This window comes from Musca vetustissima, unplaced genomic scaffold (genome assembly GCF_032173495.1).
Source record: "Musca vetustissima isolate MV318-11 ecotype Yass unplaced genomic scaffold, APGP_CSIRO_Mvet_v1 utg24084, whole genome shotgun sequence".
In the NCBI taxonomy this organism is placed as follows: Eukaryota; Metazoa; Arthropoda; class Insecta; order Diptera; family Muscidae; genus Musca; species Musca vetustissima.
In genome coordinates this window covers 16,761-43,161 of record NW_026884702.1, presented here as the reverse complement: position 1 = coordinate 43,161, position 26,401 = coordinate 16,761, and the positions used below count along the sequence as shown (strand labels likewise).

Below are 26,401 nucleotides of genomic sequence, written 5' to 3'. Positions count from 1 at the left end.
ATGATCACCATGAATGAATTGGTGGATTTGCGTATGCAACAGCATATCGCCCATGAAATATATCGCCAACAGATCATGCAACGTATACCGGGTAAGTGTATTTGTTTTTAAGTAAATTGGAATATTTTAAAAATGCCGTCGGAAACTAAAGGCAACATCTTTTTCGTTTCAAATATTTTTTAGTAGAAGAGGATGAAAAATACATATGATCTATATTTAAATCGACTTTTTTTATAAAGTGCCCGAAAATTATCTTTACAAATTTATATTTTTATTATTAAACTTCAAAAATCGAATACACTTTTTCTACTACTTAATGGTAAAATTGACGAAGGGTTAATTTAAATGATAAAAGTACAATGTACATTTTTAAACGTGGGGTAAAAATGTAGTTTCATATAAAAATAGGTATTTTTAAAAAAAGCTTCCATTGAATTTTACTGTTTGTATTTTTACCACCAAATATTGTGTCCGCTCCCAGGGATAAATTTATTGAGGTACACACATATTTTTTTGTTTAATCAATAATTATATTGATTGCAATACATATTTTGCCACTTAATAATGCTAAACATAAAAAAAAAAATAAGAAATAACCCAATTTATGTAAATCGGTAATGATCAATTGAGTGTAGAAATGTCGATAAATGTACAATGGAATATTTTTGACTTGGATGCTGAAAAAATCGACGTATGAAGTATATATATTCCTTATCGGAATAAAATTCCATGTCGAATTAAGGCCCGTCTGTGTTTGTGTGCAACAGGTAAAATGACACACACAATAGTTAAGAGCTGAAATTTTGCGTTCATATTGATACTACACCGATGATCTTTGATATATCCTCCATATAACCGTTCATCCCAAACTCGATTTTAAAGCTTTAAATTGCTTTTACAGCCGAGCCAAATATAAGATTATATTTGGAATGCCCAAATATACGGCATCTGATATCAAATTGCCTATAATTTAACATTTTGAGCTATTATTGGGTGGCAAATATATCTACCAGAAATCTCATATAAACGACTGACCCCTTTACAAGTATTTTAATAGGCCTTGCCGCATTTCCCAACCTAAGTGACCATATTGTAGCATTACTATTTGCTATTTTGAAATCAGAGATAAGCAATTTATTCACATGTTCAATATAAGTCTATATTTCTTTCTACTTATTTCGAGAACCAATTTTTCAAAATTTTAGCAAAGTTCCCCAACCTAACTGGCTGAAATTTGGCATTCTGGATTATTGGAGAGTGAGAACATTTTTCACACGTAGATCCATGTTTCGGTAGGGTTTCCATGTAAAGATCATTTTCGGTATTTTCAATGGTATAGCCGAAAAAAATTATAATGCATTAAAAAATGGGTCAGGCCGAATTTAGATACTTTCTTTTTAAAATGGTGTATTCGATGGTGTACTACATGTGAGTTGGTTTACATTAAAAAGGACAATATATTTATTCATGCACTATTTAAGACCGTGATTCCCATAGTTTTTATCGGACGTTTCCTCAGTTTAAGTGGTAAATCATGGCCTACATATATAAGAATTTGTTGTTGACTATTTAAATGGGTCTTGTGGTACATCACCCTTTATATAAGTTTCACGGAAGAAACGGAGTTATATCTACCATTTTCGAACTAATCTAGTCGAAACATAAAATATATTAGATTGGATAAAAAGAAATCCATTCGAAAATGTCGATAAAATCGAAGAAATGATCGAAGTTGACCGGCATGTTAGCAGGAGTAACATCGCCCAGAAACTAAAAATCGAACATAAAACTGTTTTAAACCATTTACATTTACAAAAAGCAAAAGCTCGATGTTTGAGTGCCACACTAATTAATAGAAAAAATAGGATGGATCGAATATCCATCTGCGAAGCCTTGGCCAAACGGAATAAGATGAGAAATGGATCACATACGATAAACCTGTGCGAAAACGATCGTGGTCAAAGAGCGGTGAAGCACCACAAACGGTGGCCAAACCAGGACTAACGGCCAGGAAGGTTCTGCTCTGAAATTGGTGGGACTGGAAGGGGATTATTTATTATTAGTTGCTTCCATATTGCCAAACGCCGTTTGAAGATATCAATTGGTTGGGAAGTTTTAATGCACCCGCCATACAGTCCGGATGCGATTGTCATCTTTTTCTTGCATTGCAACAATTCTTTAATGATAAATTGGTACCTCGGGAGGATTGTGAAAATCTACTATTAGAGTTTTTTGCAAATAGAGAGCAGGACTTCTATGAGAGAGGCGTTATGAAGTTACCTTTGAAATGGTAACAAATCATAAGACAAAGCGGATATTTCGGACATTCCGAAGCATGTTAAAAAAATCCTATAGTTAATTGAAAGTAATGGATTTATTTTTTATGATTTCCGCAAACTCTTAAAAAATCTTAAAAATGCTAATAAATATTTTTTTTTAACATTACGATTTTATTTAATCTCATGTAAATCTCATCAAAACATGATACTTTGATGCGAGGTTGTCAAAAAATCATAACCCTAATGTACACGCATGCAGTTGAAAATATTTTTTTATTTGTTGAATTTATCCTAATCATTAATTTTATACACATTTTTATAAACATTTGGTTTTTGGGTACTTTTTACTTTATATTTTTAAAGAATCGACCTATAAAAGCTATGTTTTTATTATTTGAATTTTGCGTTGTAAGGGCAGTGGTCATTTGAAAGTAATTTTTAAGTGATTATTTATCCTCTTTCGAGTGGAGCTTAATGATATAAGTTTTGCAATGGAAAGACAAGCCAGGAGAAGAACCTACGTACCCACCATTATGTGACGCATTTCGGTATTCGGCTATGAGGCTTTACCAAAGTTGTATGTTAATAAGTTGTATTTACTTCGCCCTGTCAAGGTTTGTCAAGGTTGAGCAGGGCTAGGGCTCGAATTTCTGTCCTCGGAGCAGCACAAATGTTGCCAGACCACTTATCATTCTGAGCCATCAACACACTTCCAAAACGGATGCGCAAAAACATGTGTATACCATGGAACAATTGTAGGTGTTATGGATTAAGTATCCATCGCTACAACAAAAATCTGATTTGAAAAGGGCTGTTTCTAAAATGAAGACAAATGTCGAACCTTGGCAAATTTGAATTTTATTCGCATATGCAAGTTTCGCATCAGGGCAAAATAAATACATGTTATCAACATACGACCTTTGTAAAGCCACATAAATAACCACTTAAAAATTATGTTTTTATATATTATTGAGTGAAATTTTTATATCGTAGTATGTAGTGCAGTAATTTCAGCAGTATCGTGACACCCAATTTTTATTTAAACAATTTGTCAGATAAAAAAAACAAATGTTTTGGGTATACATTTTTTCAATTCTAAAAACTGAAAATGGCGGCTGTTAAAATTACCTAATGTAAATAATTCATTTTTATAATTTCATTGCAGATCCCTTTCCACCCATGATGCACATACCGATGCCCCGACATGTGATAATGCCACCACGAGTAACATTACCCGGTGTCGATGTCCAATTGCAAAACGATGAACTGTGGAAGCAATTCCATCAAATTGGAACGGAAATGATTATAACGAAAAGTGGAAGGTAAGTAGGTGGTTCGATACACACCAGGTAGTACATATACCAAACTGCACATACATACATACATACTCATATACCTATGTACAAACATCCTAATATATTTCTGGCGCTCTCATCTTATTTATGCTATTGGCATGGCGCTATTTCTCTACCGATTCGGTTTTTGTTTGGAAATCAATTAAGGATTATTAGACAGAGACGCCAGGCAAACATTGTTTAGGATCAGAATATTCCTAATTTGTTTGGCAGGGAACAAGAACTCGAAAAATATCGCGCCTTAACAATGCCATGGCAATTTGCTTGACCGACCACAAAAAGGGAACTCGGCGATCTATTCTATTTTTGTTGTTTGAGGTTAAGTGCAGCTCGACAGTACAGCTCAGTAGAACAACAACAGGCAACAGCATGGAAAAGAAAATAGATTTTTATGATTGCATTAACACCATCATACAAAAACTCACAGTTACCGTGGTCCTAGTCGTATTCATCGTCTTGGTCGTCGCTGTTGCATTATGAATAGCAACAACAACAAGCACACACAAAACCGACCAGTCAGTGTCTTCGAAATGGAAATGAGATGAAATTGCATTTTAAGTGAGGCTCATTAAACCACGGCGACGTTAACGGCGCCTGCCAAAATGAGCTGCGGAATATAACAACGGCGCGACAAGATTTTTCACACACAAATATCAGATACCGGAGAAAAACAACATTATTTTCATCACATTCTAATTCATACATAGCTAAGGTTATGTTGAGGTTTTCATTTGTTGCTTGTTTTTCCTAATGCAGGGAACTGTGGCCTGGACCTCCTGCTATGTTATTGTTTTTAACAAAATTTGAAGTGAAGCCGGACTTTTAGATCGTATATGAAGGATATATTTTACCTGCATTATTAATGGATGCGAGTTCTATAAGAAAATTCTTGTGATCTATTAGTATATGATTCTTTTAGAGAATACTCTACTAGACGAATAAACAATGGAAGCCATTGGGTTATAAATAATAAAACCACAATGGTGTATTATACAACAGAAGACATTTTGGTCCAGCGTTGCCGTTTGGGACATTTCGAACCAAATTGTGTCGATGATTGGCCATTTCGGTCCATTTTTAGGTTATTAATTTAGGAGAATTCCATTTAAATGGTCAGATTTTGGTGCATTCTTACACACAAATATTTTGGTCCTAATCCTGTTTTTTTTTAACGACAACACTGCTTTGGTCTCTAAAATATAACGAGTGATAACGCCGTTAAATTCGGGCGGGACAAACTTATTGTACCCATCGCAAGACCTTTGTATGGATCTTGCAAGTTGTAAAATCCACTGAGAAAATAAATGCTTAAACATGCAAAAAATTGGGAAGGTCTTTCGTATGGAACATTCGTACGTCCCAACATTGACCTTTATTAAAAAATATATGGGTTATTTCAAAAAGGTCCCCATATGAAAATTGTCTCGGAAGAAGTTTATTATCTTAGAATTTGAAATGAAATTGCAGTCACTTCGGCTTGAAATCCTCTTAGGGCATATATATTATTTATAAACATGCGAATGCAAAATTACGACCACTTCATTGAAAAAATGCGGAAATCTTCGCAAATGCCGAATGCAAAATTACAGCAACTTATTTTATAAAATGCGGCTAAGGACTTCAAAATGCCGAGAATAGAACTGGAACATAGTATAGAGCTCCATCAAATCATGGACCCATATACAATATTTTCTGCAAGGACGTTTTTCACCCTTCAACTGTTTCAAGTTATATCTCCTTCGGTCGGAAATGTGGCACTTACATACTTAGATGACTCCAGGCTGAACATTTGTTCCAGCATTCGAACTTAAAAACTATATTGTGCACAGTCTTTTCCAGTTTGAAAGTCCTGCTTTGATATGTCATCCTCCACTTGACCTTCTCGCTTTAATATGCCTTTTGAGCTGGGCAGCCAGATACATCTGACTATATATAGATGCTATAGCTTGAGGTTCATTCGACACTGGACGCAGATCGTCGACGCAGATCGGCCCTTAGATCTTTCGGAAATTTTTTCTTTCAAACACTCATCTACTTGGGCAGGTACCCATGCTCCTGATCAATATACCAGCACTGGAAGTATCACCGTCTTGTAGGGTGCGAGTTTGGTCTGGCGAGAAGTGGCATTGTTTCTAAATTGTTTACTTAGATCATATTAGCATCTGTTCTCCTTCGCATTTCAAAACTGATGTCATTAGTTTTATTTATGGCGGTACCAAGGTATATAAAGTCTTTGACTACTTCGAAGCTGTAGTTCTCAAGTTCCACAGTTGGTCCGAGTCTAAAGAACGTCCTACGCATTGATACTACCAACTTTTCTTCTCGCCTTTTACTACCACAGCCACTTGGGCAGACTCCTTCTCAATTTGTGCAAAGGTGGTTGTAATCGCTCGCAATGTTCGACCCATTATGTCGATGTCATCGTCGTAGGCGAGTAACGTGTGTTGCTTGGTGTACAGAGTGCCATTTCTGTTCGCCTTTGCATCGCGTATGATCTTTTCGAGAAGAATGTTAAAAAGGTCACATGAGAGGCTGTCACCTTGTCTTGTCCTTTCCGACTTTAACTGCTGATCTTGTGCCAGTTTAAGTTGTCCTGAATAGCCGTATGAATAGCCGCAGAAATGCCGAAATCAGACATGGTTTTAAACACCTCTGAGCGGATATGGGATGTCGAATACGGTTTCATAGTCGACTATGAATAAGTGGAATGTGATTTGGGTCTTCTCTAGGATTTGGGGTAGTGTGGAAATCTTATCTATGGTAGATTTGCTAGGTCTGCTTGAATAATGTCATTGACAATTGGCTTCAGTCGTTCACACAAGACCCTGGATATGCGACTGGGAAACTAATTCCTCTTTATTTGGAACATATCGTTTTGTCTCCTTTTCGTGCACCGGACACGGGGTGCTGGGGTTTCAATCATTGGTCATGCCTTCCTCTAGCCAAATTGTACTAATCAGCGGGAGCATACTTCTGATCAGCATCTGACCACTGGTCTTGAATAGTTCGGCTAGTAATTCAACTGCACCAGCTACTTTATTATTCTTCAGCCAGTTGATTGCTATTCTGGTCTCATCTAGGCTATACACATTTCGTAGAAGTGAAAATTCCAAATCACAACACCGTTGGTTGCAAAATAATTCAAACCCTGCGACATTTTGGACAAAGCCCCACCACCTTTTGTGTGGTGGGGCTTTGTCCAAAATTGGACCTCCAAGAACCACAACATTTCGGTGGGATCCATTATCGTCTAAAGGCGATTATCACCTTCCAAGATACCGGAATGTCGAACTTCAGCTACTTATGTTTCAAAATGCGGTTAAAACCTTGAAAATATAGAAATTGGGGCTAGTATATACGTGGTATATAAATGTATCCCATTTTCCATATCAAACATCCTAGGAGTACATATTAGTACTGCATGTGCAAATCATCGTGATAGTCGGAAGAACATGGCATTTGTGGGGTCTCCGACGAATGTTTTGAGATTTTGCAACGTGTTATATCCTCTAAATGTTATGTTGGAGGATATAAGGACACATCTGAACTTTTATATAAAGAAGACATACAAATTTCGATATACCCGATGGATCTTGGCCCTTCTATGTATAAGAATATGCTCCGGTATTTTATATAAAAAGTACCATAGTGTTATATATGAAAGCTATTTTTCTTCTTATATAGAATACATGACTAAATAAGAATAAAACAATCAATTGTTTCAATACATACCAGAGGGTTTCCACCCTTTTTTAAGATCATGTCTTTCATATAATAGATAACTCCAGGGTCTTCTGTATATAAAATAACAAGATAGTCTGCCTCTGTCCACCTACAACAATACCTTTTCTATATAATTTTCTATATAATGTTATTCTTTCAGGAGAATCATGTATTCTCCTAATCGTCTATATAAGAAAATATTCCAAATCTTTACCGGTTAGAAACAATTCTAACAAGTGAAAAAGCGTTAAGTTCGGCCGGGCCGAACTTTGGATACCCTCCACCATAGATATACCGACATATACTAGAAATGAAAATATAGGGAACATACCAAAAAGTGGACCTGTAAACCATAATACAAATTTCAGAAATTTTTAATGGATAATTATACCCTCTGCCTTATGGCTAATAAGGGTGTATGCAATCGGTCACTCTTTCTGGAACCTCCACACAGGGGCTAGGTCTAAATGCGGCTATAGTTCATTATCGAACCTTACGTTATAATTTCATATTTCGCTATCCTCCGCAGGAGAAATGATTACAACAGAGTCTTAGAACCAAACTCAAAACGCGGAACATATCAGATAACTATTTTAATATAAAAAGGGGGTTATATGGAGAATACCCCAAAAAGGGGGCGAATATTAATAATTTTTGGTAGGGAGATTTGTTACTATATACAACTACAAAATACCAAATTGCAGCAAATTCGGTTAAAAAACGCGCTCAAGAACCCCAAAATACCGAAAATTGGGGGAACCCTTATATGGGGGCTATCCGAAAAAATGGACCTATATTCATAATTTTTTGTGGGGAGATTTGGTGCCTATTAAGGACTCAAAATACTAAATTACAGCCAATTCGGTGAAAAAATCCGGTCAAAACCCCCCAAAAATTGGAAATTGGGAGGTACGCTTATATGGGGCTACCAGAAAAAGTGGACCTATATTTATAATTTTTAGTGGGGCAATTTGGTACCCAATAAGAACCCAAGACGGACGGACATGGCTAGATCGTCTTAGAATTTTACCCTGATCAAGAATATATATACTTTATAGGGTCGGAAATGAATATTTCGATGTGTCACAAACGGAATGACAAAATTAATTTACCCTCCATACTATGGTGGAGGGTATAAAAATCATTTTCTTTTGGTTAATCTTCGTTTAGAATACATTTCATTTTCTCTAAGAAATTTTTTCTCCCACGTTGATGTTATTTTTTTTTTAATCTTTTTAGTTTCTAATTTGCATTTCACCTGTTACCTATCAGATCTTTAACAAGATCACCCTTAACCAAATTCCAAACATGTACCTGTTACACTTGTTGCTGGCAACTACATACAAAAACAAAACCAACAACACTTACGCTAAGAAGCTACACATCGGCAATCGATTGTCAAACGAACCGAAAAGATTTTAAAGATATGATAAGAACGTTAACAGAGAGTTGAGAGAGCCACTGTCGTCATCAATGTTATAATGTTGGGAATGTCATCATCATCATCGTCGTCATTTTCCAAACTGCCAGTCTTAAGGGATAACAAAAGCAAAAACAACACCAACAACATCACAAGCGCCTGTTGCTAGCACGTAATGTGGCGTCTGGGTTATTTATGACTTGAGAACTCAGTTGGATATCTGGTATTTTGGTGATGTGACATGACTGATTTCAATGCCGTTGTGAGCGGGTCCTCCTGCTGCATCATCATTTTTTGCCGTGTGAGTGTGTGTTTTCTCTTCTTCCTTTGGCCGATCACGAAGGATCGGCATTTTAGGCTTTCTTCTTTTTTGCTCGTCCGATGTGGCTATAAATCTTGAAATCTTGTTAGCCAGCTATGACGATAAGAGCGTGCTGATATGGCCAAGAAATGTTGCACGTTTAAGTGGTGGCGATGGCATTGTTTCTACTACCATGCAACGTTACGTAAACTATGTAACACCTATAAATTACGTGTTAAACGTTATCTCTATACTTTAGTTTTCGTTTAAATGAAATATGCCATGGCTTGTTAAAGCTGAACCGTGTCACAATTTTTCGTAAGGGACATTCTTTTTGGATGTGTTGTTTTGCTACTTCGTAAGTGTTTTTTTTTTTTCTTTTATGGGAAATTTGGTGTGAGTGTGGTTTGTAAGAGAGTATAGATTGCACTTCTTGTAGAGTAAGGATGCGAATTTTGGTGGCGCCAGTTTAGGAAAATAATAAAAAAGGTATATTATCATTGTTGTTATCATCTGCGAATAGGGTTGCATAGTGTTGCCAAATATTTGTAGATTGTGAGAACCATTGGAACTTATAGCTCTCATGTCTTACTGTCTTTCATTAAGGAAGACAGACATTTTATAATAATGATTCATTTTAAGAAATGTCATAGTTTGGGAATTAGTTATTTTTATTGCAAGATTTTTTATATTTTGGGTACATTATTCTGGTCAAATGGGATCACCTTCTTTGGGATTTTTCTTTAAATATTCTATATTTATCTAACAAATGAGTCGTTTATTTTGATAGTGGTTTAAGTCTATTTTAGCTTCTGATACAAGTCTTGGTTTTATAGAAAACTAAAAAAAATATTACGTTATATATTCTATCAAACCCAAACCTCTAAATACTTCAATATAGGCCAAAATGCACTTAAACCACTTTCAAAATAAACGACTCATATACTTTACTTCTTATATAGTAAACCATTTCTGGAAAGACTTTGTAGTATTTCATTCAAGAATTCTTTAACCGTCAATCCCTCTGCTGACAAGTTTTGCCATGCTTAGTTAATTTTAAACATATGCACAGAAACAAATTTCAATTAATATATTCCTAATTCCTATCATGGTTAATTTTTTCCATATTGTACATGTACCTCGTACCTCTTATAACCATGAGAACATTTCATTAACATCAAAATAATTTTCCTACTTCGATCTACTTTATCGCTATTTGCTGTCATTTCTCTCCCTCTCTCTCTGATTTCTTGATAAACACAAATGTATTCTTCCGAAGAATAAAACCAATACCATGTTCGTTGTTCGGCTGTGTTTTGTTAAGAAATCGTTCTCCGACTCTCTTGGTGGTTGTTAGTTTTACTTGGTGGTTGTTATTTTTACAGCCGTTTGTTTAACAACTGTTTCTCTTGCTAACCACTAACTCGATTGCGGTTAGTTTTCCATTTCATTGCTTCCTTACAACTCAGCTAACGACATCTGCATTGGTGTTACAAAATTCGCATATGAATTTTCCAAATTATTTTGATATAAATGCTAATTAAAATATATATCAAACCAGTGTTGATATGTCAGAGAAGTAAAGAAATGTGTTGAGCAACAAACCGAATGTTTAAATTTGTATATAATTGTTCTAATGGCGGAAAATCAAGAACATGTAAGTTTGTCAAGAAAGGTGAACATACATTCGGTTTTTGAGTTTAAACGGAGCCTGTACAGACATTGCTCGGATCATCGTCATAGGATTGTATTATGGGTTAACAGACGAACTGATATTTCGGTATTCAGTTTTCCGCCCAATTAATCCCCCAATATTAGATATTATTTAAGACTTTAAATGTCTTATTTATGAAAACTGGTTGTTCAATGTACCCCACATTCAATTCACCTACATGCTTAAGAGAGTGTTAAAAGGACAAACCAAGAGAATTTTTTTAAATTTAAATTTTATTAAATTTGTTATTCCGTTTGTAACATCTCTGGAGATCCCATAAAGTATTTATATTCTAGATCAAAATAAAATTCCCTGTCTTTAGACATGATCTCTGATTGTGAAAATCGTTTATTTGACTACTGTTTCTGCTGCTAACAACCGCCGTTTTTTCCGCATTCCATTGTTTCTTTAATTAAAACACTCGTAACGATGTCTGCATTGGTGCTACAGAATTCGCATATGTATTTTCCAAATAATTTCGACATGAATGATAAATACAAAATATTAAACAAGTGTTTATGCGAACAAAAAGCCTTAGCCAATGGATAATATAGTTTTAAAAGTAAATTAATAAAAAAACGAGACAAGACAATAACAAAGAAGAAAACAAAAAAAATCAAACGACAAAGAGTTTCTGGGCCATATAAACCCGCCATCACCACAAAACACAGACACTAAATTGTGTTCATTCTCTCTGGCAAGAAACAAGTATTTAAAGTTTTATGAATTACATTCATAAAATGCAGAAATCCCGACATTGTCAACACTTTCTAAACACAATTCATATAATATGCGAATTATTTTTTTATGTGTAACTACAATATAAAAGCATAGTTCTCACAGAAAAGTCCTGACCAATTTAAGGAATTATTCTTGATTTTGTTTTAATTTGTTTACAATTGGCATCTGTTTCTCTGTTCAAATTTTATTACTACTTAATATTTATTTGTGTAGCTTTGGCAACCCTTTGCTAAACGGCAATAACTTATCTGCAACAATAATAATAAAAATGAAAACATAAAAAACAATTCACCCGCTATTAACTGAAACACTGATCCCCGATTGTTGACAATATTCACAGCATGTCATCGTTCATCTCGTTACATTAAATACGAACAAATTTCACACTTTTAACGACAGCCAACAAAAGAAGATCTTGATCTCGGTTCACAGCTAAGCCAACAAGGGAGTGAAATATGCGAAGCCACCCGCCATCAGCCCGCCATTGAGACGTGGCGACAAAGCCACGTTAAAAGCAAAAAATTTTAAACAAAAAACCAACAATGTTGCATCTTCATGATCGTTTCGGATATCACTGTTGTTGTGGGTACTTGTAGTTAACGAACTATATATACACGTTTCTTGTTAGCTTTTTTACGATCATTGCCATTGGAGGCTGTAAGGAGTCAACGTGTATGGTGAGGTTCATAAATAAATGATTTTTTTAAGTTATTGTATTTTTCCAGCGATAACCAAAAGACAAATAGAGGTCCATGAGGTTATTTCTTTTTCTTTAAGATTCCCCAAATCCGTAGGTTTTTTTTTTTTCTTTTTCTTCCCACTTCGTGTTTAAGCGATTCTTTCGGTCATTCATACATTATTCATGATTTGTGTTGTGATCGTTTGGTAGCAGGCATAAATCTTGACTTGTGAGAGAGATTTGTTTCTTCTTGTTTTCAGATTGCTGTCTTTAATGATTTCAGATGTTCATGGATCGGCTTGGCTTGGTTTGGCTTCGAACAAATATTGTTTGTCTTAGGCAGTGGCTACAAGTGTCTCTTTTGGCGATTTAAATGGGTCTTTCAATTTGAATTTTTAATTAAACAAATTTGTTATTATTGACAGTAGCTGCTGTTGACGCTGTCGCCATTATAGCCAACATCTGCCTCCGCATGGCATTCCTAGGCGAATAGGAGATAATCCGAAAACGTGTGTTATAAATTCTTTAAGAATGATGTTTATAACACTATTCGTTGGTATTTCTTTGTGTATAGCAACCACTTATTTGTTAATTTGTTGTTTGATGTTTATCTTCTCGGTGGATATTTATCATTTGAAGTTTTATTTTGATTGCAAAATCTGGCCATTCATTTATAGTTGAATTTGATGGGAGTATTTCATGTTTCAGTAAAGTGAAGTGGTCTCTTTACAATTTGTGTGAAAGATTGAAGTGGTTGGTCTAAATCGATGGGAATGAAAATGAAACTTTGCTCTTTACGTATATATCCACAATATCTACAGAGGCATTCTACAATTAAAAAGACTCCTGAAGGTCGTATATTTGTGTGAATAATTAATTTGATTAGTTTATTAGTTTGGTTTTTTGTCTCAATCGGGTAAATATTGGGAGCTTGGTGCACAATTTACATAAAATCGGACGAAACTATATATGGGCGCTATATCTAAATCTGGACCGATATCAACAAAACTTCACAGACATCAAACTGGACTTAATTAAGTATGTTGTGCAAAATGTTGTCTCATTTGGACATACATTGGGAGTTTGGTGCATCATTTACCTAAAATCGGACGAAACTAGATATTGGAGCTATATCTAAATCTGGACCGATTTTAACAAAAAATCACAGACGTCATGGACTTAATTGTGCAAAATTTTGGGGATCTATTTCTAAATCTTTAGCGATTTGAGCAAATTTTCACAGACATCAAACTGGACTTAGTTCAGTATGATGTGCAAAATTTTGTCCCAATCGGACAAATATTGGGAGCTTGGTGCACAATTTACATAAAATCGGATAAAATATATATAAGAGTTATATCTAAATATGGACCGATTTCAACAAAACCTCACAGACGTCAATATGGACCTAATTCAATTAGCTGTGCAAAATTTTGTTCAATCGAACGAAATATAGGGACTTTGGTGTACCATTTACATAAAATCGGACGAATATATATATATATATATATATATGGGAGCTATATCTAAATCTCATCCGATTTTCTCCAATAAAGCTCAATAGGCTTCGTCCTTGGGCCGAATAAGTGACTGGTACCAAATTTCATCCAAATCGGATCATAATTGCGACCTGTACTTTGTTTACAATTTAGCATCAACAGATGGACGGACATACATAAATCGACTCAGAATGTGATTCCATGCATATTCTCAAAATGAACCATGGGTCTATCTCGTTTTCTTTTGCCTGTTATAAACATACGCACAAGACATAATAAACTGTACCACAGTGTGGTGAAGGGTATAAAAACCGTAGAAACATCGGGAGTTTAATCACCATTTACATAAAATCAGACAAACATATATATAGGACCTATATCCATATTTGATAGGATTTCAAAGAAACTTGGCACACATCAGCCTAGACTCAATTCAGTATGCCATGCTAAATTTCGAGGAAATCGAAAAGAATATAGGGGCTTTGCTGCACCATTAACACAAAATCGGACGAGAGTATATATAGGAGATATATCTAATTCTGAACTGATGCCAACTATATATTGAATATATCATTCCAGACTCAATTTAAAATGCTACGCGCAATTTCATGTAATTCGAAAAATATATAGGGGCTTTAGCGCACCATTTACATAAAATCAGTTGAAAATATATATAGGAACTATATCTGAACTGATTTTCACGAAACTTAGCAAAGATAATACTAGACTTAATTAAATACGCTATGAAACATCTCGTGTAAATCGAACGAAACATAGAGGCTTTGGTGCACCATTTACATAAAATTGGACGATTTCGGCATAACATCAGGTACGTCAATCCGTACTTAATTTAGTACCCTGAGCAACATTTTGTCACAATCGATCAAACATTGAGAGTTTGGTGCACAATTATTTATGAGAGATATATTTAAATCTGAACCGATCTCTCTCCAATTTCATAAATACGACCTGGACGGAAGACGGACTTGGTAAACTCGACATAGAATTTTATTCTGATGGGGTATCCGTCAAATAATGCGTTATCTCGATCGTGACAAACTTTTAATATACTTTATCAGGAGATGGTCCTAGTAAATACATAAATAATTTCTGAACCAACATAAAAACAAGGATCATTCCTTGCTAATACTTTTTTACTCCATATGAACCAGGAATGCTAAATCCGGAAATAGGGCGTGAACTTTATTTAAATAGAGAACCCTAACTGGCAAATTACAGACCTTTTGGTTGGTAAATGTGTCTAGGATGTTCATATCTAACTGCATGTCTTCCGTCAATCTTCTTCAGATTCACAACTAACAAATATTTTCTTAGTAAAACCCCGTCAGTTCGCTAAAAAAAACCCTAATTACACAATTAACTAATGAATAATTTTAATTAAAATCACCTCTAAACACTAGATGCCCAATTCCATTTACTACTATTATACAATAATACACCTACTTTATTTTCAAGGAATTTCACTAAAAATATTCCCTATACAATTTTTAGAAATGTTTTCCTTCCCTTCTTACAAACACATTTACTCCAAATAGGCTCATTTTCCACAAATAGCCTTGAAAGCAATTAATGAACCCAATATTTGGACTCAGTTCAACAAAATTTAACAATTTAATTAATTAATCATTTTTTGTTGTTTTGTTCTGTGTTTGAAATTGGTCCTCAAGCGTAAACCTCAGAAAATAAACAGGCAGGACAGACAAAACGGGAACCCACAGCATCAGTCGAAAAGATGCTACAACAAGAACGTGAACAAATAACCAAAAAATTATTTCAGAAAAATAGAGAGAAAACAATCAAAAAAACGCACAAATGAAACATAATGAAAGGGAATACAACAACAACAACAACAAAAAGAACGAGGTCATGCATTTTCATGCGATATAATTTAAATTGGCGCCAGAGACCCCGAACCACCTGCTGTTACCAGCAACCACAAAACGATCCTTGTTAGCAATGCAAACCTCAACAAAACGAACACGAACACAGCCACACACACACATAAACACACTCTCCCGCACAATGTTAGAATAAAAAGGTTAGCCAAAAATAACAGAAAGAAATGGTAACTGATTTCATTGCCACAGCAGCAAAGGCATGCCCAAAAATCTTTACAATGCCAAACAAATTGAAATCAAATTAAATCTACAGAATGCCCTTTAAATGCAAACAAAAATATGCAAAGTATGTTTTGGTTGAGAGAAAAATTCAATTCAATATTCAATGATACTAAATAGAATAGAATAATACTAAAATGTGTTGGAGTCCATTTTCGGTAAAAGTTTGGATACCTTGAAAATATCCGAGCAGTTTGTTTTTTAATAAAGAAGTATAAATATATTTATACCCTACAATATTATGGGTGGGTATGTTTATATTGGTTCAAAAAAGTGCACCACGAACCATTGGCCTTAAACTCACTATTTAACAAGTCGATCTTTATGTACGTTCGCCCAGCTTCCGTTATAACTTGTAATTAAATTACAGGTCGCAACTATCACCACAACATTTTTTACAAATGATGATATGTTAGTACATAGGCGATACCATTACACTGAAAAAATAATTCGTAAATTATATGAATAGTTTTCAGAAAGTGTTTCCAATGTCTGGATTTCTGCATTTTATGAATTAAAATATATATAAGTTTAAATGTTGGTTTCTTGTTAGAGAGAGAAAGCGAAAAAACACAACATTGGAAATGTGTGTTTGGTGGTGGTGGGTTTTTTCTTGTACAGAATCTTTTTGCTTTTTTTATTTCTTTTATTTCGTTGTTTTGTCTCGTCTGTATAAACAATTCTATACAATGTAGAACTTTCGGTTGAGCTTATTTGTTATACTGTATTTGACATTTATATCGAAATAATTGAAATCTTTAGAATACCGCAAATGGACCAACCAAAACCAACATTTGGTCATGGGAGTAAATTCCTAATGTTTTTAGCTTTCAATTGCATGCGTATATTTGAAACATAATACAACATAAGAAAATCGATTTCTTGTGTTTGAGGACCCGATCTAAAAACTTATGAGCAACATTTTTGCAGAACATTGGGTTGCCAAAATATCCTCTTGTGGTAATTAGAAGGAGGATACGTTATACAAAAAGATTCCTCACTCGATTCGACTGAAGGCATGTCATCTCGAAAATAACCTGCAAAGGCCCAAACAAATACAAAATGCTTGCATTTTAGAGCCATAACTCAAAAACTTGACCTATGGCGAATTAGTCCTCCTGGTTTCCTAATACACACCCCAAGGGCTTTTATACCCATAAGAATCCGAATTAATTATAATTAGTTGGAGATTTTGCCATCTTTTCAATTGGTGGTAATTAGAGCAGCAGATACTTTCTTTCTATCAGAGGGAACATCTTCCACCAACTTGTGTTAAAAATATAAACCATCGAAACTCAGTCATTATACCCCTATTCCAAAGTAGTGTATTTTAAAAAGATTGTTCATAGATATTCATAACATTTGCTGCCATTCCTCTCTGGTCTACTTTCTTATTTTCCTGTTAGAAATGACATGGTGCGCTTAAATGTTTGTTTGAGGTTTGAAATAAAAAAGAGAAAACAAAAAAATAACTACACTTTCAGTCACCTACGCTTCCATGTAAAGAAAAAAAAAACAGAAAACAATACTGCACAATGCCGTAGACGCATGCGCAAACGTTCGTTTTCCTAAATGAAATGCTGTAAAACGCACAATTAAATATTTGAAACGCCCCCTTGCCATCAGTCAATAGCTCGTTTTCTTTGTCAGTTTGTTCTTTTATACGATATCAATGAGCTGTTCACCATGATGAAGTGGGGGGATGCAGCCAAGACAATGTGCTATTCATTTTCCAATTTTATGAACATTTGTTTTCTTTCTCTAAATAGGCTGTGGATAAAACAAATAAAATGCTTGGTTATCTAGAAAATGTGCGGTAACATCCCTCCGCATAGATCCTTAATAAACGAAATGAACATCATCATCATTATCACCATTTTTATTTGTTTTTTTTTTTTTTGTTCTTGTTGTTATTCTTTGGAAATAGTTATTTATTGTATTGTGCGATCCTTGTTTGTGTGTCCTTCCAGACGTATGTTCCCATCCATGCGATTGTCGTTGTCCGGTCTGGATGATGACACCAATTATTGTGTTCTACTGGAAATGGTACCAATTGGTGATTGCCGCTATAAATTCTCTGGGTCACAGTGGGTACCAGCTGGCGGTGCCGAGCCACAGTCACCGCAACGTATGTACTTGCATCCGGATAGTCCGGCCACGGGATCACATTGGCAGGCGCAACCGATTCTCTTCAATAAAGTGAAATTGACCAACAACACATTGGATAATAGCGGTCAAGTAAGTAGGCGTTTAGAGAGAAGCGGATCAGATGTTTTTTATTTCCTTTTATGATTAATTGTGTTTTCTTTTCTATTCTTTTTTTAATTAAATTTTTCTAGATTGTTTTGGCCAGCATGCACAAATACCAACCGAGAATTCATGTTATACGCACTTCTGATTTGGCACAAATACCATGGGCTCCCCAGCAGGCTTTTGTGTTTCCTGAAACAGAATTTGTTGCGGTCACCGCATATCAGGTGAGAGATTGTTTTAGTCCTTCGATTTAGCCTTAACCGTCAGTTAGTCCGTGGGTCTTTTGAAATCACGATAAAGATCGCATTATTTAAGATAGAATTTCGAAATTTTGAACATATATTGCTAATATTGATATTGAATGTGGGGTATATCGATATACGTTTTATTATAGCCCCATATAACGGCCTCATTTTAGGTATTTTGAAGATCAATCAGAATTTTCCCACCGAAGTGATATTCCGAGTACTTGCAAAAATTATTCGTTATTGGTCCAAGTTTTGATATAGGCACCATGTATTTCATTTTGAAGATTTCAACCGCATTTGCCCATCAAAGTGGCAGTCATTTTGTGTTTCCGCTTCTGAGACGTTGAAAAATATCTTTGCATAACATTTTCGATATTCATCTATGCTTTGAAACAAGGCGGATTCCCAAGGGGGAGTTTTTCCTGACGAAGAAAAAGATTATTCACAGAAAATTTTCAATATAGTTTAAATTTTTGACATAGCCCATATATAAAGATCCCGATCTGTTTCCGGTATTTTGTGGGTCTAGCAGTATTTTCTAATTTGGTATTGGTTCCTGTGTAAAAAAAATTGAAGAAAGAGAAAGGTCCGCGTTTTGACATAGCTCATATATAAAGATCTCGGTCTATATTTGTCATTTTGAAGGCCTTAGCCTGTTTTTGACATTTCGGGTTCTTGGAGAGTAAAAATATCTTTGACAAAATTTCAAATATAGGATTATGTTTTGAAACAGCCACCATATAAATGGACCCATTTTCGGTATATTGAAGGTCTTACCTGCATTTTCCGAATGACGATGTAATTTGCCATATTGTGTTCCTGGCTAAAAAAAGTGAAGAACATTTTTGATAAAGGTTCAAATTTTGACATAGTCCATATATAAAGATTCGGGCCCATATTCAGTATTTTGATGGTCTTAGCCACGAACAACGAAATGGCTGTAATTTGGCATTCCGGATTATTGATGAGTTTTTCGATATAGGAAAATTGCGGAGTGACGTGGCTGTAATACGGAATTTTGGATTACTGGGGAACAAGAAACTTCTCCTCACAATTTTATTCAATATATATCTATGTTTTAAAACAGCCACCATATAAAGGTACATCCCATTTTCGGATTTTGAGGGTCTTAACCGCATATTCCCAACGAAGAAGCTGTTGTTTGGCATTCTGGGTTCTTGCAGGGTGTTGTTTGCGGAAAAATTTCGACATCGGATATGTTTCATTATAGCCTCCATATGAGACCAATTTTCAATATTTCGAAAGTCCTAGCAGTATTTCCTAACAAAGTGTCAATAATTACAGATTTATAAGAGTGACAAATATCCTTGCAGAGAGGTTTCGATACACGTCGGTCTCAACCGCATTTGTCCCACCAAATAATCTATGATTTGAAATTCTGGCAAACATTTTTTGAGGATTTTTTTCGATATAGGCCTATTTTTTACTTACCCCCAATTTTTTGTAGTTTAAAGGACTCTACCTCATTTTCCAAACTAAGTAGCTTTAATTTGGCATTCCTCGTTCCTAGCGAATAAAAACATATTCCGATGTAGACCATATTTAAATATCTGGACATATTTTTGGCATTTTGAAGGCCTTAGTATGCCTATTTCTTGAAATTTCGATATATGGGTATGTTCTGCATAGCGCCCTCACATAAAAGTCCCGAACCATTATAGGAACTTTAATCGTTTTACGAAATCGTTCACAAAGAAGTGACTATAATTTCGTATACTGGATTCTTTGAGGGTGAAAAAGCATCAATTGGAAATTAATCTAATACAATTTCATGTTATTTATAGCCTCCATATACAAAGGTCCCGGCTCACTTTCTGCATTTGAAACTCAGCTATTTTTTAATTAGCTGTAATCAGACATTTGGAGTTACTGATGAATAAATATCTTCATCCTTGAATATTTTTAAAGGTTCCTATAAGTTTAAGTACTATAAATTTCCTAAACGAAATGGTTATAATCGTGGTTCTTGGAGGGTGGTAAGTGTATATGTAGGAAATTTTCGATTGGGTTCATGTTTTGACGTAGTCCCTGTTCCACTGAATTTCCCCCAAAGAAGCGGCTGTAATTTGCCATTTCGTATTTCTGGTAAATAAGAAACTCATTCTCCGATTTTTTTTCAATATAGGTCCATGTTTTTCAACAGCCCTCATATATGAAGAGTCAAATTATATTGATAATATATTATTCGCATTCTCATAAAAAAATGCAGTAACCACTATTGAATGTTAAATATCCTTAACAAGGCACTGAAGAGGCCAGGCACAGAAGAAGCCATAAACAATTTTTTGCAAAAAAGAAAAATTCCAGAAAAAAAACACACACACCCAAACTCTGGCCACCACAAGCCCACCTTAAGTCAATTTTAAGTACATAATTGCCGTCTATTTGTTAATGACAAACTAATTAAGAGGCGTAGACGACGTCAAATCCAAGAATACCAATCGATCAATCAATCGGCCACTTAAAAAAAGAAGACGAAATGCCAAAAAAAAAAGAAAACAACCTTGACATTGGATATTCATTCATTGGCTCATTCAATATTTACATTGTCTCAATCATCCGAGACTAGCCCATAGATGCCTATTGCAAATTTTCAATTGTCTATGGGTATCCTTTGGTCATACTAACCACTAGGGGGCAGAGGGGTGTTGTCTGTTGAATTTGAGGCCGAAACCATAGAAACCACTTGTAGTAGTAGTTTTTGTTTTTTCTTTTTGTTAATTATTTAATTTGTTCAAGTCTGCAAAAGAAAAACACACACACAAACTGCAACGTCGTCGCTCTCTACCAACCAGCCAACCAAACAAGACGAAATCACTCAGAGACGACAGACGAAATAAACAATGGCACAGCGGTAGGGCCTTTAACAAGCAAATTAGCTTGTAACGCCCCGTACATCCTCGTTGTTTTGCTGTCCGGCCTGGACTAGACGACAAGCTAGTTAGGCCCAGTCAAAGAACAACAGCTCAGCGGCTGCAGCCCAAAAGAGGAAGTGCATGTCGCTGCATTTTGTGGTGATTGCCAAAAAATAGTTGTTAGTCATTGCAAAGTCCTTAGTCATCGCCACTGTCGTCGTAGACGTCGTCATCATCATAAGTATGCCTCCTAGTTAATGGCCATCACTCAGTCCGCCAGCCAGCCAATTTCATTTCCTTTGGACAAACATCTCAGCAATGAATCACCCACCAAAAACACTTGAATGAGCATGAGTGGCATAATTTGAGCTCTTGCTGTGTTTTTGTTTTCAAAACGGAATTCAATTTTTCTTTTCGCCGATCCACGCAGTCAATGGCCAGTTTAGTTCAGTTAAGTCAGTCAGTTGGTCATATATCCGTCTAGTCTGGCCACCTATGTTTCCTGATGCTTGTTTTTTCTGGTTATTCTCTTGTCTGCCTTGCCTAATATGATTTGAATGAGTCGCCATCAGTCTGATGATTATTTTCTCTTCGTTTTTCTTCCTCTCTGCAATGTCTAATTAGCCAAGATCAACGATGATTGGTGTTTTTCTTTTTTTTTCATAGTAAGCTTCAAATGCACAGTGGGATTTTTTAAAATAATTGTGGGTAAAAATCGTATATACTACGTATAGAATATTTGGTATTATGCTGTAGATTGTAAAACTTCAAAAGTGTTTCTGTAAATATAACAGGGTTTCTACTGCGTATCTATCGATCGAAGAATTATCGATTGAAGAATTTTTTATGCATTGAACACTTTCTTCGGGCACTAACTTTAAGTGTCTTTCATAGATAAAATACGTCTAGGGTCTTTTGGTCTTTTTAGGTTAAGGGAACCCCACCCATTCTCGATTTTAATTTTTCAAGATTTTCAATGGGCTGGTAAATCAATACCAATGCTTGTTAAGGTTTGTAACTTTGCACATATATATTTGAAGATTTAAAAAAGAAGAAAAATAATTTACAAAAAAATTTTGTTATTGTTTTGTTGTTGTTTTTTGTAATTAAAGAAAAGTCCTTATTTTTGATGGCGGGCATGATAACTCCTCACTGGAACATCGGAATCCGAAAATTCCAACGGTGTTAGAAAGAGTACACGTCTGGCTCTCGTATGAACTAGGATTATTGACTTCGCTCTAAAATTAACAAAATGGCGGACCTTTGAAAAAATATTTTTGAAAAATCGCCGATTTTTGACCAAAAACAAATAAGGAAGATCTTAACCGATTGGCTTTATCCTAGTTCATACGATAGCTATACACTCACAGAGAAACGTGTAAAAATTTGAAATCGATTGGGTTATTAGTTTTTGAGTTATCGTGCCCGCCATTCGCAAAAGAGAAAAACGCGTTTAAAGTTTGAGAAGCCCTTTAGCCGTCACTTGATGCTGACACAATAAATCGGCTATATCTTCAAGAGTTCTTGAGATTTTCACTTGAAATTTTGTAGAGACATTCTTGAATTAGTGTAGAATCGAATTAAATCAAAAAAAATTTGACCCCGAGAATGGGGGGGGGTCCCCTTAAATGACATTCTACAGGTTTTTGATGAATATAAGGCCTTCGACAGTCTAATATTAATAAGATTCCTTCTACATTACTTTATATATCCAAAAGACTTTTTACCGAAAAACCGCCGAAGTTATTATATTCATACAACATATACATCTCCTACAGATATTCTATAAGGCCTTATAAATGCCTTCAATGCCTTGAGAAACATTCATAGGTCCTCAATGTCGGAAATACATTCTATAAGTCATATATGCCTAGAATGTCTGATAATATAAGGATAGAGGACCTATGAAGTGCCATAGTGAGAAGTCTCTATTCTTTCTAAGGCTGATAACATTATATAGGTCATCTGTGGACAGAATATTTTCCACCGATTTTCTGTGTAGTATGCCTTCTACAGGGTCTCCATAGCTAGAATTCATTATATAGGCCTTTTAGAACTTCTAGAGGCATTCTATGACCAGAATGCCTACACGTCTTCTATACCACAAAATGTCTTCTTCTACTTATATTATCTTAATTCTAAATTTCAAGATTCCAGCTCTATCATCGTCTCACTCAAATCCAAATTTGGTACCAAAACTTCCTATATACTCCAATCCTATACTCTTACATTGATGCTAACTCCAAATTCCAGGACTTCAACATTCTCCCAAAATTCAAATTGTACCAAATTTTGTACACATTTCCAAAACTACCTACATAACCCAATTTTACACCCCAACTGTGAACCTATTCAAATTTGGTATCATTCCAGTTCTATGGATTCACTTAAATCCAATTTGTACCAAATTTAATAACATTTAGTATACATTAGTACGAATTTCCAAAACTTCTTACATACCCCAGTCCAACAATGATCCTAACTCCAAATTTCAGAATTCGAGTTCTATCGGTTCTCCTAAAATTTAAATTGTACCACATTTAGTACCATTAAGTACACGTTAGTACGAATTTCCAAAACTTACTAAATACCCCAATTGTACATACCAACAGTGATCCTAACTCTTAATTGCAGGTTCTAGCTTTATCGGTTCACCCTAATCGAAAATTGGCACCAATTAGTACACATAAGTAGAAATTTCCAAAACTTGGTACATATCCAAAACCTAGACCCCTACAGTGGCACTTACTCAAAATTTCAGGATTCCAAATCTATAAAAGTTTAAATTGTACAAAATTTAGTACTCATTAGTATGAAATTTAGTATAATTTAGTATCCATAAGTACAATTTTTCAAACCTATGCTCCAGCAGTAATCCTATTTAGAAAATTTCAGTGTTTCAGCTCTATCGGGTCACCCAAATAAAAATGATACTAAATATAGTTCCATTTTGTACTTTTCGTACACATAAGTACATATTTCCAAAACAATCTACATATTCCAATCTTATATTTCGAAAGTAATGTTAATTTCAAATTGTAGGATTCCAGACCCATTCGTTTCTCCAAATTCAAATTGTACTAAATTGGTGGTACACGCTTCCAAAACCATTTCCTTATATGGACCCTACTTCTCAGCCTTGATTTGCATTTCAAATGTCAAGTTTTTAACTCTATCCGTTCACATGCTACGAAATTGTACCAAATTTAGTACTTTTCGGATACTTATAATTATAATTTCCAAAAGCCCTTTTGATAAATCTATCCTGCACTCGATCATGACCGTCATTCCAAATTTAAGAGTTCTAGCTTTATCATTCCGCCAAATACAAATGGTATAGTATTTAGTACTTCTCGTACCTTTCTAGTGCGAATTTCCAACCCTGCCTTATCTGACGCCTTTGGACTAAGATTCTAGCTTCAGCCGTTTCGTCGGAGCGTCGATAAATCAATCACTCACTTTACCCTATATTTAGAGAACCTTCTAGGGGTTTACTATTGCTAAGGAATTTTATACCAAAGTCGACCTTTTATATATGCCAATTCGACCTTTAACATTTTTTTAAACTGGGAGACCCTACACAGGTATTCTTTAGCAAAAAATATCTGCTAGTTAGATGACTTCATTCTATTCAAAAAAGGATACCCAACCACAGAAGAACTTCTACGAAGAAGACAGAAGACCCTTCTACATATCTTCTATAGCTCGTTCAGTTACATAGTTTGTTCTGCATTTTACTTATTTTTAACTTTAAGATTATTTCCAGACTTATTTGACCCCATATTTATTATATGTTCTTAATTCTTAATTAACCCTTCTTCCTCTCTTTCTTCGTCCGTTTTTTCTTTCTTTCAGAATGATCGCATCACAAAATTAAAAATCGACAATAATCCCTTTGCCAAGGGCTTTCGTGAAACTGGTCAATCGCGTTGCAAGCGTAAAATGTCTTCATCACCTACTGCCGATGAGCAATTGTTGCGGCAGCAGCATGAAATCATGTCGCCAACGAAATTATCATCATCTTCCTCGTCGGGGTCTACACCACCGTCAACAGCAACGACAATAACAACAGCCTCATCAGCATCCTCGGCAGCAATCAGTGAGTCGGGATCATCAATTTGTTCGGATAAACCAGTGACGACGGCATTCTTTAATGATCATATCATTGTGGACATGGATGCTGGAGGAACATCAGCGCAAATTAAACGATTACGCTCAAACGATTTAGCCGCCATTGCAGCATTGGATCCAGCGTTGCATGGATCATTGGATGCTGGTGGTTGCATTGCAGCATCACCGATGTCTACGCACACCAACAACAACAATGGCATGGAAACCAGTTCCAACCACAGTATGTCATCACCACTGCCTCTGGATTATGTTAACAATAGTGGCAATATTTTTCAACAACAAGCCGCAGCGGCAGCGGTTGCAGCAATAGCTGCTGGCCACAATGGTGTCGGTGGTGGTTCAACCTGTAATGCAACATCCGTTGCATTTATGCATCATTTCCAACAAAATATGCAGTCGTTGTTACGACCTTCACTGGTCGATTTAGCATGTTCCTATTTTGGCCGTCCCCAGCCCATGTATCCGCCACAACATGCAGACTATGTTGCCACACAGCAACAACAACAGCATCAAATGCACCACCAGCATCATGAATCTCTTTTGGCGGCCGGTTTGGCAGCACAGCAACAACCGATATTACCACCAACAGCACCTGTAGCACCACTTCTTCCGCCATTGCCACAGAATTTGTCTCTGACAGCCGGGGGCAGTGATGGTGGTAGTGGAGAATTGTTGCCAAATCGTGTTACTGCCATTAACTCGAATACCACCTCCGATTGCATTACAAACGATGCCGATCTTTCCTCATCCGATTCATCATTAATACAAGATGATGTGACGCTACCAACCACACCAACACCAGTGCCAACGATGTTCGCTGGCTGTGGAGCTACTGCAGACAACGACAACACCAACAACTCAACCACCGCTGGCAGTGGTTGTGATGGTGGTTGTCCCTCGACAAATGATGCATTACCCCAATCGCCGTCATGCAACAGTGCCCAGTCAAATCATCCCGGCCAAAGCAACAACAACAACAGTACCACCAGCAATGGCAGAAAGAAAGGCTTTAGCATATCGGCCATTTTAGGTGGTGGTAGTTAG

At 35.6% G+C, this 26,401-nt stretch overlaps 1 protein-coding gene across 1 annotated transcript; it reads left to right on the top strand.

Moving 5' to 3' along the window:
* LOC133331701 (T-box transcription factor TBX18-like) lies at positions 1-26,401 on the top strand. The gene is made up of 5 exons (XM_061540078.1): positions 1-91; positions 3,445-3,601; positions 17,820-18,087; positions 18,189-18,326; positions 25,082-26,401. Exons 1-5 carry the CDS (start codon positions 1-3, stop codon positions 26,399-26,401), a joined length of 1,974 nt encoding a protein of 657 aa, XP_061396062.1.